At 34.9% G+C, this 18,361-nt stretch overlaps 1 protein-coding gene across 1 annotated transcript; it reads right to left on the minus strand.

The window, feature by feature from the left end:
- Positions 1-298: 298 nt before the first annotated feature.
- On the minus strand, positions 299-6,919 carry LOC110900073 (carotenoid cleavage dioxygenase 7, chloroplastic). The gene is made up of 6 exons (XM_022146971.2): positions 6,152-6,919; positions 5,735-5,863; positions 3,227-3,358; positions 2,044-2,313; positions 668-1,068; positions 299-576 (listed from the first exon to the last, which is right to left on the minus strand). The coding sequence occupies exons 1-6, from the start codon at positions 6,909-6,911 to the stop codon at positions 427-429; spliced, it is 1,842 nt and encodes a 613-aa protein (XP_022002663.1). The 5' UTR covers positions 6,912-6,919; the 3' UTR covers positions 299-426.
- Between the last annotated feature and the right edge of the window lie 11,442 nt (positions 6,920-18,361).

Genomic DNA, 18,361 nt, shown 5'->3' on the forward strand with positions numbered 1-18,361 from the left:
TTCATATATTTGTAGGGCTGGGTTATGTGTTTATTTGTTTGAATGAAGCTTAGGTTTGTTATATAAATGCTTTGTAATCCATGAAAGTGTGCAGTAAGCTTTGAGAGATAAATCCATTTAGTGGATGGTAGTCAAGAACTATTTCCTTTTGTATAGATGATGCAGACTGCCTGCTAACTACACGCCGCATATGCAAGCTGCGTAAAGCATCAGCATAATAAAACATGTAATTAATGGCCGAATGTTTATCGCACCAACATGTATGCCTGAACATACGATTTCTTGATGGCTGCGTTTGTTGACAGTAGCATAATAACTTAATGATATTAACTTACCGACATAACCAGATCTCTCGCTTATAGAGTATTTCTTTTCATATTTTAAAAAAAAATATAATACATGAAAACACAAACATTTTCCCTACTACTAATAATCCATTGGAGCCCAAAATCCATGAAACCCAAGAGGAAAATTCAAGTGTTTAGGTACTTCAAGTCTTGCCACAACTGCATTTGTCTCCCCAACTTTCTTGGCATCCAATATCACTAGATAACACATCTGTTTTGATACCGCATACTGTAAACAATGACCCTTAATTTAGTTAGTTTTTTCATTCAAAATAAAAATTCCAAATTATAAAATATTTCTAACGGTTTTGATCGCGTACCTCAACCACAAGAAGGTACCCATCATCTTCGTCGCTCCCCTTAGAGACGAAAATGGGTTCACCAATGAACCGTCGGGTACCAACCGACCATGTTTGGGTGGTGTTCTCCGCGGTGTTGAACTTCACCACACTATCAAATGGAAAATGCGGCAACTCTCTGCGAAAACCTGAAGATGTTGCCGCGTAGACATATGTGTTGTTTCGCCCACCAAAATCGTGGTTTATAACAGGGAAATCAGTCGCCCTGTCCCATTGATCGTTTAGAGGGTTCACACGACATTCTTCACAATTTCCGCTTGCATCCAAGTTAATTGAAACTTGGATGAGATGCGGCAACAGTTTATTTCCCCCGTCGGCGTTCATCATCGACGGGTCTAACTTGCCACTTCGCCAATCATATCCTGTTCAACAAGTCACCATTAGATATCATAAAGTTATTTTAATGTTGTTAGATAACATAAAAGTTGATATATACATCAATAAAAAATAAAAATAAACATTAAGTCCAAAAAAGGAAGAAGATGTTACGGGGCGGACCCACATAGAGTGGGTTGGAGTCTCCGGACCTCAATGTTTTTAAAAAAATTAGTATATTCGATATATTAAATGTTTTTTTTAAATCTAGTTCAAACCTCACTATGACCCGACCCGAATGAGGACCAACCCGAAAATTTTAACGTTTTGTTATGAAAATTCTGGACACCGAAAAAAATGCACCCTGTTGAAAAAAAAATCCTGTGTCCGCCACTGCATCAAGGCTCAAGCAGAACATTGTGATAGCTAAACCAATATAAATCCATTACAAAAACCTCTGTTGTGACAGGTTTATGACAATTTTGGTCCGTGTCTGCTATGAGGTATTTGGCTATTTGCCATGAAAAATAATGTCGCCTAAGCGACGCTTTTGCTACAAAAGTTTTCAAAGACCAAGTAGTAAGATATATTTTATATTTTTATTTTATTTTACTGACTTTTTTTATGAAATATTTTTTTAAATTACTTTTTATTCTTTTAAAGTCTTTTTTTGGGAGGTATTTTAAAACAATATATTTTTTTAGACGTGAATTTTTAATGTTCCATAATTTGATTTCCTAACCTTTATTTTCACCTTTACCTTCTTAGTAGTTTTTCGTACGTTTTTATTTTTTATTTTTTTTTTAAATTTCTTCAATTATAGCCCGGATTTTCAACTTTTTTTTTGCAACACTTTGGCAAAGTTGATTTCAAAGTGTTCCATCGCAATTCTGTCGCTAATTTGCAACGACATTTCTGTTTTATTTTCGTTGCAACATTAGCGACAAATTTTTTGTAGCAAAATTTCTCCATAAATACTGCTTAGTGTACTAACTGACTTCTATACTTTTAAAAAAACTTACCAAACATCTTTTGAAAATTGAACCACTTATAAGAACAACCACTAGCTTGTATTTGAATCTGCGTATTCCCATTGTGATCGGTTTCCTGGAATGCATTCCCGACGTGAAGTACCCACATCTGCGAAGGAGCTTCGATCGGCACTTTCCAGTCTCTCCTTTCCTCGTGTTCGGGGAAACGAGGTAGTAGATATATCGGAGATGTCGACTTACTAGGATTCACCGATAATGCAGTTATCATCGGTGTAAATCCGCATACAGCAGTCATTGATCCTGTATTATTAGACAGTGTAAAATTGTCGCTAAATGAGTTATAGTTTGGATTATTAAAAGGGAAAATTACGAAAATGTCGGTTGACCAAACATGTTTTCAAATTTGTTACGCTCCTGCGTCCTTGGAGAGGCACATTATGCGTGGGATGCGTCCTTCAAGCACGGGATGCGTCCTTCAAGCACGAGATGCGTCCTTCGAGCAAAACCCAATAAAAAATGGACACGTGGCCATGGGATGCGTCCTTCAAGCACGGGATGCGTCCTTCAAGCGCGGGATGCGTCCTTCAAGCATGGGATGCGTCCTTCAAGTTTCTGAAGCGTCCGGCGAGGTTTCCGGCAGCGCTCAAGGTCTCAAAGAGTGGCAGGTACCTTTGTTTATTCCAACTTTGCTTTCTAATTTCTATTATTATTATTTTATTTATTATTAGTTGCTTACTAATTTCTATTATTATTTTATTTATTATTATTAGTTTAGAAACCGACCTATGCAGGAGTAGTTGTTGTAAATAAAGATAACGTTAAATAGTTGGTAATTCAGATTTAAGTATTTAGTTTAAACTCGTCGGAAAACTCGTCGGAAACCTGCAACTCGCCGGAAACCTCGCCGGACGCTTCAGAAACTTGAAGGACGCATCCCGTGCTTGAAGGACGCATCCCGTGCTTGAAGGATGCATCCCGTGCTTGAAGGACGCATCTCATGGTCACGTGTCCATTTTTTATTGGGTTTTGCTCTAAGGACGTATCCCGTGCTTGAAGGACGCATCCCGTGCTTGAAGGATGCATCCCGTGCATAATGTGCCCCTCCAAGGACGCAGGAGGGTGACAAATTTGAAAACATGTTTGGTCAACCGACATTTTCGTAATTTTCCCTTATTAAAATCTAATTAGTAAAAAAGAAAGTAAAGGATGTTACCAAGAATGTCAAGTTTGATTCGATTGCCAAACAATATGTAATGGGAATCTGTAAAAGCCCAGTCGTGGATCATCAGATGTTCAGGGATAATGAATTCTTGTTTTTGCAGGATCTTGAAATTATAATCAAATTCTGCAAAAATATATAAAGTATTCTTTTAAAAGTAAACAAAAACAAAAATGTGGAATGTGTTGTACAGCTGTAAACGAACCAAACGAACACGAACAAGGCTGTGTTCGTTCATTAATTAAGAGATGAGCGTGTTCATGAATCATGAATGGTTCACGAACGCTTTCGAACAAGATTTCTTGTTCGTGTTTGTTCATTAAAGAAATGAACATGTTCATGAATCATGAATGGTTCACGAACGCTTACAAACGAGATTTCTTGTTCATGTTCGTTCATTAAGGAAATGAACATGTTCATCAACTGTTCATGACCTCTTATAGATTGCAAACGAACACAAACAAATGTTCATGAACATAAATAAACACAAACGAACGTTATATATTCATTTAAAAATAAAACTGCATTTTTTAGTTAGAACTATTACGAAGAATCCACCAAACATAAATAAGTACTTAACACAACTATCCGAACATAGTTTACATAATTATCATAAACATAATTAACACATAAATTAAGAAGTTTATCAAGATTTAACACAAACTGAAAATCGAATGTTCACGGACAGAAACAAAAGAACGCAACCTCTGTTCATGTTCGTTTATTTAAGTTATCAAACAAATTTTTGTTCGTGCTTGTTCATTTATTAAACAAACAAAATAAACATTCTGTTCATTTACAACCCTCGATTCATTTACAACCCTAAATGTATGCTAAGGAAATTATAATGGATAACCCCAACTATAGATACAGGATTCAGGAAGAAAGGCCATGCAACTTAATTGTACTTGACTTAGGGTGGAGGGGGTGGTTATCACTTGCAAAAATTCCATCACTCACAACATCCAATCAAGTTCTGCCATGTCATCAACTATTTTTCCATCACTCACAACCTTTTTTAGTGGCAATGGTCATCACTCACAACACCCAACAATAAACCCTCACACCCCTCACATCCATTTATCACTCAATACCCATAACGCGTGAAATATATCACGCACTATATCTATCACTCATTGAAATATATGGCGGCGGTGGTCTTGTGCAGTTCATCACGCGTGGAAATGGTTTTATCACGGAACAATTATGTCCTACCCCGCCTCCCCTTACAAAAACATAATCAACCAATTGGGTGACAACTTCATCGATTTTCTAATTAGTTATAAAAATGTATAGCAATTGAATAAAAAAGGTTCACAAAATTTAATTCAAGTTTTTTGTTTAACAACTAACACTTATATATAAAATTTTGTATTATAAAGAACAGAACAACAAGAAGCCAAAACAAATAGAAAAAAATACAATTACATGATTACATTTAGAATGTAAAAATCGCACCACCTTTCCAATCAAGTATAGACGATTAATTTAAAATTATTGGTGTATAGAATAGAATCAAACATTTTCAATAAAAAAAAAATATAAACCTTACTTTCACACTTACTATCACACATAATTTAGCTCAAGTACAAACCAACTTTTCATTCCAAATTTAGCTTAAGGATAAACATAATATTCTATTTAGCTCAAGTATAACCCAAATATTCACTCCAAATTTAGCTAAAGTATAATCCAAAATTTTCACTCTATAGTAGCTTAAGTTAAACAAAAATTTCACGTACTCCGAAACTTTTTACGAACATTTTTATTGATTATTTTTATCTAAATACTAGTCTATTATAACGAAGGTTAATATTATAAATACTTGCTTATTTGAAAGATAAAACTTATCATATAAATTCAATAGTTTTAAAAATAATAAAAATAAATTAACTACCATATCAGATGGACTCACTAGTTAGAGAGACTTTTTAAGTAATATGTTTGATTAAAATTATTTTTCAAGTATAAACAATGTTATTTTACAAGTATGTAAACTAATAAAATAGATAAGAAAAATTACAAAGTTAAAGGATTAAAATTAAGAAAAAAACTTGAATTTCATATTTTCATGAGTGTGTCAAATAATTTAAACACCAAATTTAAAGTCTACGTTCAAGATTAGAGTAAGTTACTTTTTAAGTCCCTGTGTTTTAGTGGATTTAGCCATTTGAGTTTAAAATTAAAAAGTTCAACGCTCCGAGTCTCTAACCACACATTTTATAACATTTTGAGTCCCTGTGTTATAGTGGTTTTAACCACTTGAGTCCAAAATAAAAAGTACAAGTGTTAATAATTGGATTCAAAACGTTATAAAATGAGCAGTTAGGGACTCAGAGCGTTAAACTTTTTGATTTTGAATTCAAGTGGTTAAAACCACTAAAACACAGAGACTCAAAAACTAATTAACTCTCAAGATTATTTACAAATTACAACCATTTTTTTAAAGTAATTGTTTATTCTGTTTTTTTTTAATCTTTTTTCATAAATTAACAAACATACCGTAGAAGGTGAAATTACTACGTGGGAGTAGCATATCCTCTGCATTGCATGACATCATTAGAAGTCTATTCCTTGAAGCATCAATCTTATAATGCGACAACAACCTCTTTGATGGCATCTTGAAAACCCCTGCGTATAAGAATCCTCAACAATACTAATTTTGGATTTGACTGTGATTAATTAATAATAAATAATAAAATATTAACAAGTCTTTTAAACATATAATTATTTTTAATTCTACGGTGAAGGAAGCAAAACTTTTGTACCAAGTATTATTATAAGATTCTCTTCTTCACCGGTTAAAACTAGAGGGTCTAAATTATATATTTAATAAAAATTTAACAAATATCAGTGGTCGAGTCACCAGACCCTGTTGACCCGACTCCCATCCCACCCGTATAGTACAAATATTCTTACCATATAATATTGGCTTCAATATGCTTGTAGCAAGGTCTAACATGTTGTCACCACCCACGCGCCTCTCACGATCAGAGGTCGATGGTGTTGATGATCCATCAACACCATTGATCAAATCGAACCTCCCGATAGTATCCAATGATCTAGAATCAATCTCATAAGGAGCTCCCCCTTCCCACAAACAAAACAACCTACCACCCCATCTTAACACACTAGTGTTAGCAACATTTTTCATAACTTTGGTATTCCCAATCTTTTCCCCATTTTTAAGCACCGAAAACGGGCCACGGTGGGTGAACCGCCACTCACCAGTTTCGCGGTTATGCTCCTCCACTTGAGCCGCGGTCTCAATGTATTTAGCCATAAACTTTACCTCACCTTTAACCCCATCTATTGTGAATGCTCTAAGATAGCCATGACCATCTAGAGGATGCACCGTTGAGCCATGATCATCCCTAAACAATCCTGGTCCGGTTAGATAATACGTTCCTAGTGGAAAATCCGACGGTATGGAACCCTCGATAACACGCAAGCTAACGGGGTTAACGGTTTCTGAACGTTGGGACACAAACAAAAACTGATAATCCCAATAGGCTGCCATTTTTTCTTCTTCAACTGAAGTTGATACTTCTTGATTTGGTATAGCTATAGACATGTCGCGGCCGACATGATCCGGGAACGAGATTGCCTGAGCCGGTGGCAGTTTGATCGCCGGAGACGGTAGTTTCAAAGGGATGAAGTTAAATGCTTTGGCCTGCATTTTGTCCAAGGTGGTATGGACAATTGCAAATAAAAAAATAAGTAGCAAGGTGCTTGATTTATACTAGACAGACACCTAAGAAAGGTTTTAGTTAATGACATCAATACCCTTGATTCTTTGGTTTAATTACACATTATGGAATAAAGAATTTTTCAACATAGCAATTAGTAAGTGAGAGTTGACTCATTTAAATTAGTCGCATTGAAAACAGTGTCGGACCCAGAAATTTTTTTTGTGGGGTGCGGAAATTTTAGAGGTCGTTTGTCTATGCTAAATATTAACTTTAATTTGATCCGGGTCGGATCAGGGCGGGTTGGATTATATATTAAAAAGCAAAAACCAAATTAAATATCTATTGCACAATAAAACTCTGTCAATCTTGTTAAAATGCATAATAAAAAAAAAACTAATAGTTTAAAACATGATTTAAAATAACATACTTAAGTTCAAATACTCTTTTAAACTATAGATTGCGTTAGTTTAAAAATAAATAGAGATTAAAAATTAAAAATTGTATTGTATACTATTAATAGACAAACTAAATGAATAGTAATTATTTGTTTTAAAGGTTTTTTTATATATATGTTGTTTAGTGGTTTTTTTATATGTATTATGTGGTTTTTTTATATATGAGTAAATTGCCATTTTAGTCCCTGAGTTTTGTCCAAATTTACCATTTTAGTCCAAATAGTTTTTTTTGCCTCTGGGTCTCTGACTTTTCCCTTTTGTTTCCATTTTGATCACATACACTAACTCCATCCAAAAACTCCATCTTTACTCAGGGGTATTTTGGGGATTCTCATTTTAAATGTTTTCAATTGCCATTTGAGTAAATTTCAAAGTTCGTCCTTTATGTATGTCTAATATATCAAAATATGTCCTTTATCTTTAATAACCTCAGAAAACATCCTTAATGTTTGAAAAACCAATCAGGTTATGTCCTTTACCCTAAACCTTGTTTGTTTTCCCAGTTAAATCAGGTCATATGAGAAGCACATGAGGGTATATTGGTCTTTACCTTAATAAAAACCCTAAACTCCACCATCATCTTCTCCATCTTTCAATCACCTGCACATCAACATACCCCCTTCTTCTCTCTATCTAACAATCCTACCACCACCACAACCTGGCATATTCAAGAGAGAGTGAGAGAGAGAGAGAGATCAAGCAGAAGAGGAGGCAGGAAAGAGAGAGAGAACCGGCGGAGCCGGTGCCGTCGTCTACGGCGGCGGTGGTTCCAGCGACCCTCTCGAGTCACAGCAGTTCGAGTTTGGGTGTCACGGCACGGGTCAGACTCGGTTCGGTTCGAGTTCAGTCGACACCGGGTTAACATGGTCGTCTCTATTCCGGTAAGGGTTTTGAGTATTTTTCGGTTAAGTTCCAGTTTCACTTCAAAATCGGATTCTGTTTGGATTTATTTTCAGATTCATTACAACCCAGTTTCAGTTTGGGTTCGGGTCCAGTCAAAGTAGCCAACCGACTCAGTTTCATTTTCGGTTCAGATTCGGTGTCGGGTCAACATCAGTCAAACAGTCAACAAGGGTGGGTCGTGGTGGCGGTGGTGATGGCGGCGACAGGTGGGTCGTGGTGGCGGTGATGGCGGCGACAGGTGGGTCGTGGTGGCGGCAGGTAGGTTGTGGTGGTGGTAGGATTGTTAGATCTCAATAAACCACTTTGTTGCCCTAATTTTGGTGAGTTGTAAGAAATTGGGGTTTTTTTTTGTTCATGGGTTATTGATGATAATGTTGATGATAATCTGGGTTTTGAAGTTTTGAATATCCGGGTTTTGAAGTTTTGAATATTTTTTTCTTTGTGTTTTGAAGATCTGGGTTTTGTTTGAAGTTTTGAAGGTATAATGTGGAGATTATGAAGCTTATAGTTAGGAGGAAGAAGATTTGAATTTTTTATAATTTTATTTTTCTAGTATTCAGGTAAAGACCAATATACCCTCATGTGCTTCTCATATGACCTGATTTAACTGGGAAAACAAACAAGGTTTAGGGTAAAGGACATAACCTGATTGGTTTTTCAAACATTAAGGAAGTTTTATGAGGTTATTAAAGATAAAGGACATACTTTGATATATTAGACATACATAAAGGACGAACTTTGAAATTTACTCTTGCCATTTTGATCCAATTCCAAAAAATCAAAAAAATTCCAAAAAATCAAAAAATTTCCAAAAAATTCTAAAAAATAATAAAAATTCTAAAAAATCATAAACATTCTAAAAAATTCTAAAAAAATACAAAAAATCCGTTTCGACCCGTACTGTTTCGAACCGAACCGTTTCGAGCTGAACCGTTTCGACCCGTACGGTTTCGAACCGAACCGTTTCGAGCCGTACCGTTTCGAGCGAACCGTTTCGAGCTGAACCGTTTCGACCCGAACCGTTTCGACCAGTACCGTTTCGAGCGAACCGTTTCGAGCCGAACCGTTTCGAGCCGAACCGTTTCGACCCGTACCGTTTCGAGGCACGGTTCGCGTCGAAACGATTCAGCTCGAAACGGTTCGGGTCGAAACGGTACGGGTCAAAACGGTTCGGGTCGAAACGGTTCGGGTCGAAACGGTTCGGGTCGAAACGGTTCGGGTCGAAACGATACGGGTCGAAACGGTTCGGGTCGAAACGGTTCGGGTCGAAACGGTTCGGGTCGAAACGGTTCGGGTCGAAACGGTACGGGTCGAAACGGTACGGGTCGAAACGGTTCGGGTCGAAACGGTACGGGTCGAAACGGTTCGGTTCGAAATGGTACGGGTCGAAACGGTTCGCGTCGAAACGGTTCAGCTCGAAACGGTTCGAAACGGTTCGGCTCGAAACGGTTCGGTTCGAAACGGTTCAGCTCGAAACGGTTCGCGTCGAAACGGTTCAGCTCGAAACGGTACGGGTCGAAACGGTTCAGCTCGAAACGGTTCGGGTCGAAACGGTTCGCGCCGAAACGGATTTTTTATATTTTTTAGAATTTTTATGATTTTTTAAAATTTTTATTATTTTTTAGAATTTTTTTGATTTTTTGGAAATTTTTTTTAATTTTTTGGAATTGGATCAAAATGGCAATTGAAAACATTTAAAATGAAAATCCCCAAAATACCCCTGGTTAAAGATGGAGTTTTTGGATGGAGTTAGTGTATGTGATCAAAATGGCAACAAAAGAGAAAAGTCAGGGACCCAGAGGCAAAAAAAAACTATTTGGACTAAAATGGCAAATTTGGACAAAACTCAGGGACTAAAATGGCAATTTACTCTTTATATATCTTATATAACTTGTGTTCGTTTTTGATCCATGTAAATCACGTATCGGTATTTTTTGGTCATATCAAGATTTTTTCTCTATGGGTTGTTGTAACGAGTGTAGGTGGCGTAAAAAAACAAACCAATACCGATCAAATTCCCGCTGTGTTGGTATATTTTTAGTCATGTCATGATATTTTATATTTTTTCTCTATTGGTTGATATAACAGGTATCGGTACCGAAGTTAAACGAACTAATACCCATCCACGGCGCAACCTAAAGATTTCTGGCGCAACTCACGGAGTTAATAGCACTAGTTATTAATTTAATAAACAAAGGTTGTATACAGGATAAGTATTCACGGTGTGCAATGTAGTAAAAAACACCTAAAAAAGGTAATCAATACCCCTATCAACTCAATACTCTTCTTTCCTTTTAACCTTCTTTTTTTTCACAACCAAAATAATCAGAAGAACGCTCCGTCCTGTCTCAGCCACTACCTATGGAAAAACTCAGATGAGGTACTAGTGTTAACACTTTAGGAAGATCGGGGGCGATAAGAGGGCTTAACCAAATTTTTAAGGGGTGTGATCGAGATTTTCATTTAAAAATTACACTACTATATTATTTTCAAGGGGGCGCCCACACGCCTTACCATTACACCTAGGTCCGCCCCTGTTTGTGCGTACTTTATTTAACTGTTTTTAGGACAAAAAGTTAAAAAGAAAACATAAAATATGAATTTATATATTTTTAATAGTTTTTAAACTATTTTAGGATAAAAATAACCCCTTTTTATAACTTTTTTTAAATTCAATATAATAACATTTTATTAAATAAATGGACCGGTTTTTCTTACTGGTTCCAAACTAGTTAAGCAAAAACTGGTACGGTTCGGTTTTTGGCGTGGAGAATGGGAACAGGTCCCAAACCTGCGGTTTGTATACCAAATTGAACGGTTTGTACGCAATCGGTTTCAAACTGGTTTCGGTTCGGGTTGGTTTGAGGTCCTTAGCTATATAAAAAAATCGATTCATAGCGGGTCAGATCGGGTCAAGTCATGTAAGACAAAAGAACATCAAACGAAAATTAATATAATCATCAAAAACACGTCAAACGTCATTACATACGGATTTAAAATTGTGCCCTACAGGTTTTCATTTTTGAAATTTATCCAAAACATCATCTAGAGATACTAAACACTCCATAAGTTCATTACGTTCTTGCTTATGGTTCCTATCACATATAAATCGCTACATAAGTTAATAAAACAGCACTAAACACACTTAAACAAAATAAACAATCATGTTCAACCATAGTCCATAGCTTTCAATTTTATTGTCCAGCTTTCAAGCCCTAGTATTAAATGTTGATTACTTGTAACTAATCGTTTAAACAAACAAAGCTATAAATAAAACAACAAAATCAATTAACTACAAGTCTACAACAACCAAAAAAATATCAAAAAACATAAAAAAATCAAACCCTTAAACATCTATATTTTCTCCTAATCATCACATAAAACAATAAAGAAACCATACTAGTTCTATATCGTAATTCTAGAGTCATATGGGTCGGCCTTGCCGAAATTTTGGTTTTTCTCGTGTGAAAACCCGTCCGGTCGTGAGTAGTGGCAACAAGTCGCTGGAAGTTTTTATTTTGGGGGGGATTTGGAATTGGAATAGGTGCATGGGTTTGGGTTATTTTATTTAGTTCAAATTTCTTTGGGTTAGGTTTGGGCTTGGGCTTGGGCTTGGGTTAATAAAAATAGATTGTAGATTGGGCTTTGATTGGGTAAAGTAACTAAGTGAATAAGCGTTTAAAGAATAATTATATAAATTGTGTTATATATTATCTAGGGATTTTACATATTTCCCCCTCCTAAGCTGGCTTATTACGTATTTCCCTAAATAAAAAAAAAACAATTACATATTTCCCCTCACTAACTCATATATATTACATATTTTTCCTTTTCATTAAAAACTTTTATTAAATGACTATTTTACCCTTAATGAACTATTAAATGAATATTTACATATTTCTTATTTCGAATATCATCAATCAATTACATATCTCCCAAATTCTCCTACTTGCTACTATTCTCAAACAATATCATAATAATCATAATAAAAATACAAACTTTTAAAAATTTAATCCTTACCTCATAATCAAAATTATTATGGAGCCCGAGCCAACCCATTTTGATTTATACTCAAACAATTTGGATTCACAACAACAATAACAAATTAGAAACAACAGAAAAATATCCGTATATGCAAAAAGAATTTAAAAAGTAAGATTAGGATGCATTCCATTACAATTACAACAATTGAAAATCAGATAATCAACACACCTTTTGAAACATATAAAAAATTTAAATCTATGTCCGAATCTGGTGGGTTTCGCACCATATCCTCGACAACCACGGTGAATAATTGCTGAAGATATTGCTGTTGTGATTCTAGATTGTTTGAGTATAAATCAAAATGGGTTGGCTCGGGCTCCATGATAATTTTGATTATGAAGTAAGGATTAAATTTTTGAAAGTTTGTATTTTTATTATGATTATTATGGTATTGTTTGATAATAGTAGCAACTAGAAGAATTGGAGAGATATGTAATTGATTGATGATATATTAGAAATGAGAAATATGTAAATATTCATTTAATAGTTCATTAAGGGTAAAATAGTCATTTAATAAGAGTTTTTAATGAAAAGGGGAAATATGTAATATATATGGGTTAGGGAGGGGAAATATGTAATTGTTTTTTTTATTTGGGGAAATACGTAATAAGCCAGCTTAGGAGGGGGGAATATGTAAAAATCCCTTATCTATTAAATAATAATCAGTGTTTCATTTTTTTATAAATTCATAATATTTGTGGGGCTGTTGAAAATTTTGAAGGGGTGCGGGTGAAAATTTCCAAGGGGTGCGGTCAGAATTTCCAATCAGAATTCGCATATTACAATAATCCAAACATAATTTTTACATCTATTTCACATGGTATAAGGATCATCACCAAGACATAACCTAATAGTTTCACATGTATTTCGCATATTGTAAAACCCTGTTTTCAAAGCACATATATATGCAATGTATAATTAGAATTCACATATTACAATATCCAAACATAATTTTTACATCTATTTCGCATATTATAAGATGCATAACCAAGACATACCTAATCGAAAACCCCTAATCATACAAAATCACATGTATCACACTAAACCCTTATCAAAACCCCTAATCATACAAAACCGCATGTATAATCAATAACCTGGATTTATCTTCTTCGATTGTGGTCGATCGTTGTTAGTCTTGCTCCGTTAACGTTCGATGAAATCGCACCAGAAAGGACAAACGGAGGTTGGGGAAGAAAAATGTAAGGTTTTTTAATTTTCATTTAGGGTTTGAATCAGTTTTGATTTTGAAATATCTTCGCTCAAATAGCGGAATTTATGATCTCACAATGACAATTTTAACCTTCTCGGTATGACTTATATATATTAATTTGATAAATTTAATTATATAAATTAGTTTCACCCGTGTTTAATTGATGGAAGGTCGTACGGCTGTGGGCATCGCGTACAAATTGTTGGATAAGGCTCATTGTAAAATAACCAGCCTATATACATACATACATATATATATATATATATATATATATATATATATATATATATATATATATATATATATATATATATATATATATATATATATATATATATATATAGGGAGCGGTTAACGTACATTACGAGTAATCGTACTTAACGTACGGCACAATCCTGACCGTCAGATCAACTTATCACGCATGGATAATTAATCACGCATGTATCAACTTATCACGCATGGGCACTTATCACGCATTGATAATTAATCACGCACGTTATAATCTCGAAAAACCAACATGCGTAACTTTTCCTTATACCATGCGTGATTACCATCATCATTATCATCTTCAAAACTCCAACCTGGTTTCAGCAATGGACATGAACGTCGAACTATCCGCATTCGATTTCATCAGGCAACCCCTATTCGATGAAATCGAAACCACGTCTCCTCCACCTCTATTTCCAAATTCGACTTTCGAACAGAGTATGCAGAAACATCGTTATATTTTGATCATCGTTCCGTAGAACAGAGTACGGTTATATATAACAGAGTAAAAAAATTCAAAATTCATCGTTGATTTTGATCATATTTGAGTTTATAAACGTGCGTAATTTTCAAATGAACGTGCGTAATTTGGTCGCGTACGTGATGTACGTTAAGGCGTAATGTACATTACACTTTCTCTATATATATATATATATAGGATAAGGATCATGTGAGAAGTAGTAGGCTATTTGAGAAACTTGAGAAACATTCTGGACCACACATTTTCCTTAAGCAAAAAAATGCAAAAAAAATGTAAAAAAATGCAAAAAAATTTTTCTGGAAAAATCGCAGGTTTTTCCTTAAGAATTTAATTTTTTATTTTTTTTAATTTTTTTTGGGATTTATACACATGTGTATATTGTTAATCTTTTTAACTATACATATATGTATATTGTCAATTATACATATATGTATATACATGTTTAAAATTGAAAAAATAATTGTTATTTAGGGTTTAACATTAGTATTTAGGGTTTAGCATTAGGGTTTGGGGTTTAGCTTTATGGTTTAGGGTTTAGCTTTAGGGTTTAGCATTAGGGTTTAGTAATAGTGTTTAGAGTTGGGTGCTTTAACCATTCAACCATGGATGCTTAGCGGGTCATAGTGAATGTTTAGCATTAGGGTTTAGCTTTTGGGTTTAGCATTAGGGTTTAGCTTTAACGTTTGGGTTTAGCTTTATCTTTAGGGTTTGGCATTAAGGGTTTAGCTTTAGGGTTTAGTTTTAGCTTTAGGGTTTAGCATTAGGGTTTAGCTTTAGGATTTAGAATTAGGGTTTAGCTTTAGGGTTTCGAATTAGGGTTTAGCTTTAGGGTTTAGGGTCTAGGTTTAGCTTTAGTGTTTATGGTATAAGGTTTAGGATTTATAACACATATTTTTTCAATTTTAAACATGTATATACATATATGTATAATTGTCAATATACATATATGTATAGTTAAAAGATTAACAATATACACATGTGTATGAATCCCAATTTTTAAAAAAAAAATTAAAAAATTTAATCCTTAAAGAAAAAGCTGTGATTTTTCCTATATATATATATATATATATATATATATATATATATATATATATATATATATATATATATATATATGCATTTTTTTCACCTTTTTTTGCATTTTTTGCTTAGGGAAAATGTGTGGTCCAGATTGCTTCTCAAGTTTCTCAAATAGGGTGGATTTCTCTTAGGATCCCTACCCTATATATATATATATATATATATATATATATATATATATATATATATATATATATATATATATATATATAGGTACAGGATCAGGAGAAAATGTCCCAAAGTGTGAGAACAGTGAGAATGCATCATGGCCTAACGTGTGGGACGCGATATAGTGAAGGGCGGAGGGGCTTTTTTGTCCTTTTATACTCTTTTTTTTTCAATTTGTCTCATAACACTGCTTCATTTTTTAGCGTTTAGTTAAATTCAACAAATACATGACGTTTTTATTGTTTTATTTAGATCACATGCATAGTAAATATTTTGGCATTTGGCGTTTTTATTGTTTTTTTAGATCACTTGCATAGTAAATATTTTGGCGTTTATGGCGTTTAGTAATTATAACTTCTTTTCCTCCATGGCGTTTCCTAAATTCACTAGACGTTTTTGTAGATTTCAACAGTTCATATATGTTATTCATGGCGTTTTTAAATTCATTAGTAATTAAAAGAGAACAGCTAAGATGAAATCAAACAAAAATTAACAGTCTTCTGTGGATGGTATTCATCAGGGATTTTATTACAAAAAATGCTAGTAATAAAGTAACTGTCTTTTCAGTTACTGTGTGTATTTACTGTTTTGTTCAGCTTTTATCAGTTTAGGGTGATAGATGTCCCATCTTCCAAGCTTGGCATTTTTAATGGTGTTTTGTAGACCAAGATGACAAAATACACTAACAGAGAAAATATTACACTGGAAAAATATTTTTTATTATTTTTGGCGTATTGTATGCAATGACTTTTTGTAACATCCGGCCCCTCTCATCACCAATATTGTCCGCTCTGCCCCCGATGGGTTGCCCATCCAGGAACTCACGGATTTGTTTTTGGTTGCTCATGTGGAGACTTCCCAGGAGGTCACCCATCCTGGTACTACTTCCACATGAGCACGCTTAACTGTGGAGTTTTCATGTGCTCCACAGCCAACTAAGGCCAAAACGCGTTGGTGATTTAAGAGGCAGAGCATTCCTTAAGAACCGAGGATCTCTCCTGGCCACGGCCAATATAGGATTGCCTAGGGTGTCACAATGGTCCTGTTAATCTTTCGATAGTCGGTATCCGTATTGTTACAATCCCCCCCCCCCAGGGACTCATCGTTCTCGATGAGGTTTGCCCCATCATCCCGAACGGCACAGAAGTGGCTCTGATACCATTTGTAACATCCGGCCCCTCTCATCACCAATATTGTCCGCTCTGCCCCCGATGGGTTACCCATCCAGGAACTCACGGATTTGTTTTTGGTTGCTCCTGTGGAGACTTCCCAGGAGGTCACCCATCATGGTACTACTTCCATATGAGCACGCTTAATTGTGGAGTTTTCATGTGCTCCACAGCCAACTAAGCCCAAAACGCGTTGGTGATTTAAGAGGCAGGGCATTCCTTAAGAACCGAGGATCTCTCCTGGCCACGGCCGATGTGGGATTGCCTAGGGTGTCACAATGGTCCTGTTAATCTTTCGATAGTCAGTATCCGTATTGTTACACTTTTTGTAGTATTTTTTGGCGTTTTGAAACATAGGGGAGAAATATAGTTTTTTTATTATCTTAAAAAAATTACACAAAAGAAAAAAAAAATTAAAACTCCTTGTTAGAAGATACTTTATCTGAGAAGTATCCATCACTTCCTTCGTCTTCTTCTTCGGAGTCTTTTTCTAGTCTTTCATCCAATTCACCACTTTCACTTTCATTGGCTTCTTGTTGTTGAAGATTCTGAAGCCTCCATCTGAATATGTCCTGCCCAACGCCATTTTTAAGTCCATGTCTGTGTTCAAACACGTGGTGTTGTGCAACTCTTCCAGGAACCCAACCCCCTGCTTTGTCATGATGTCTTCAAGCAGGTAGTCTTTCTGCTCTCTGTTGTCACATATAACGGTCACCATGTCTGTTTCTTCATCAAGACGCCATAATGTTATGACTGGGTCCATTTTTTCATCTGCTTTGCTTGGTCTAAATTTCCTTGTTAATGTTCTCATAAGCTTTTGTGTTTCATGACGTTCGTTATCCAGAGCGATGCCAAGTAATAGGATACCCCTCTGTACCTCTTCTTCCATATTTAAAATTGCTTTGATTGTCTTAATATACACCCTCCTTCGGCTTCTATTATCAAAATGTATGACGAATCTTCTGATTCTCAGAGTGTATCCCCATAAAACGATGGTTGCCATTTTTGGCGTTTTGGTTAAACTTGGCGTTTTGGGAAAAGATATTTTTTAGAATGATGGATTGAAGTGATTATGGAAGCGATGTTTAACATCGTTTATAAAATGATGTTTTTGGCGCGTAATTTAGGAGATAATTTCTTCTAATAAATGTTAATAATTGAATTTCAGTTACTGTATTGTTTCTTCTTCCTGTAATCTCCAACACGTTTTATCATTTAATCTTTGGCATTTTGTATTAATAGCGTTTTATTTGTTTTGAATGGCGTGTTCTCATTTTAGGTGGCGTTTTGAATTTGAGCAGTAAAAGATATTTTTTAGAATGATGGATTGAAGTGATTATGGAAGCGATGTTTAACATCGTTTATATAATGATGTTTTTGGCGCGTAATTTAGGAGATAATTTCTTCTAATAAATGTTAATAATTGAATTTCAGTTACTGTATTGTTTCTTCTTCCTGTAATCTCCAACACGTTTTATCATTTAATCTTTGGCATTTTGTATTAATAGCGTTTTATTTGTTTTGAATGGCGTGTTCTCATTTTAGGTGGCGTTTTGAATTTGAGCAGTAAAAGATATTTTTTAGAATGATGGATTGAAGTGATTATGGAAGCGATGTTTAACATCGTTTATATAATGATGTTTTTGGCGCGTAATTTAGG

Source organism: Helianthus annuus, chromosome 13, assembly GCF_002127325.2.
Source record: "Helianthus annuus cultivar XRQ/B chromosome 13, HanXRQr2.0-SUNRISE, whole genome shotgun sequence".
In the NCBI taxonomy this organism is placed as follows: Eukaryota; Viridiplantae; Streptophyta; class Magnoliopsida; order Asterales; family Asteraceae; genus Helianthus; species Helianthus annuus.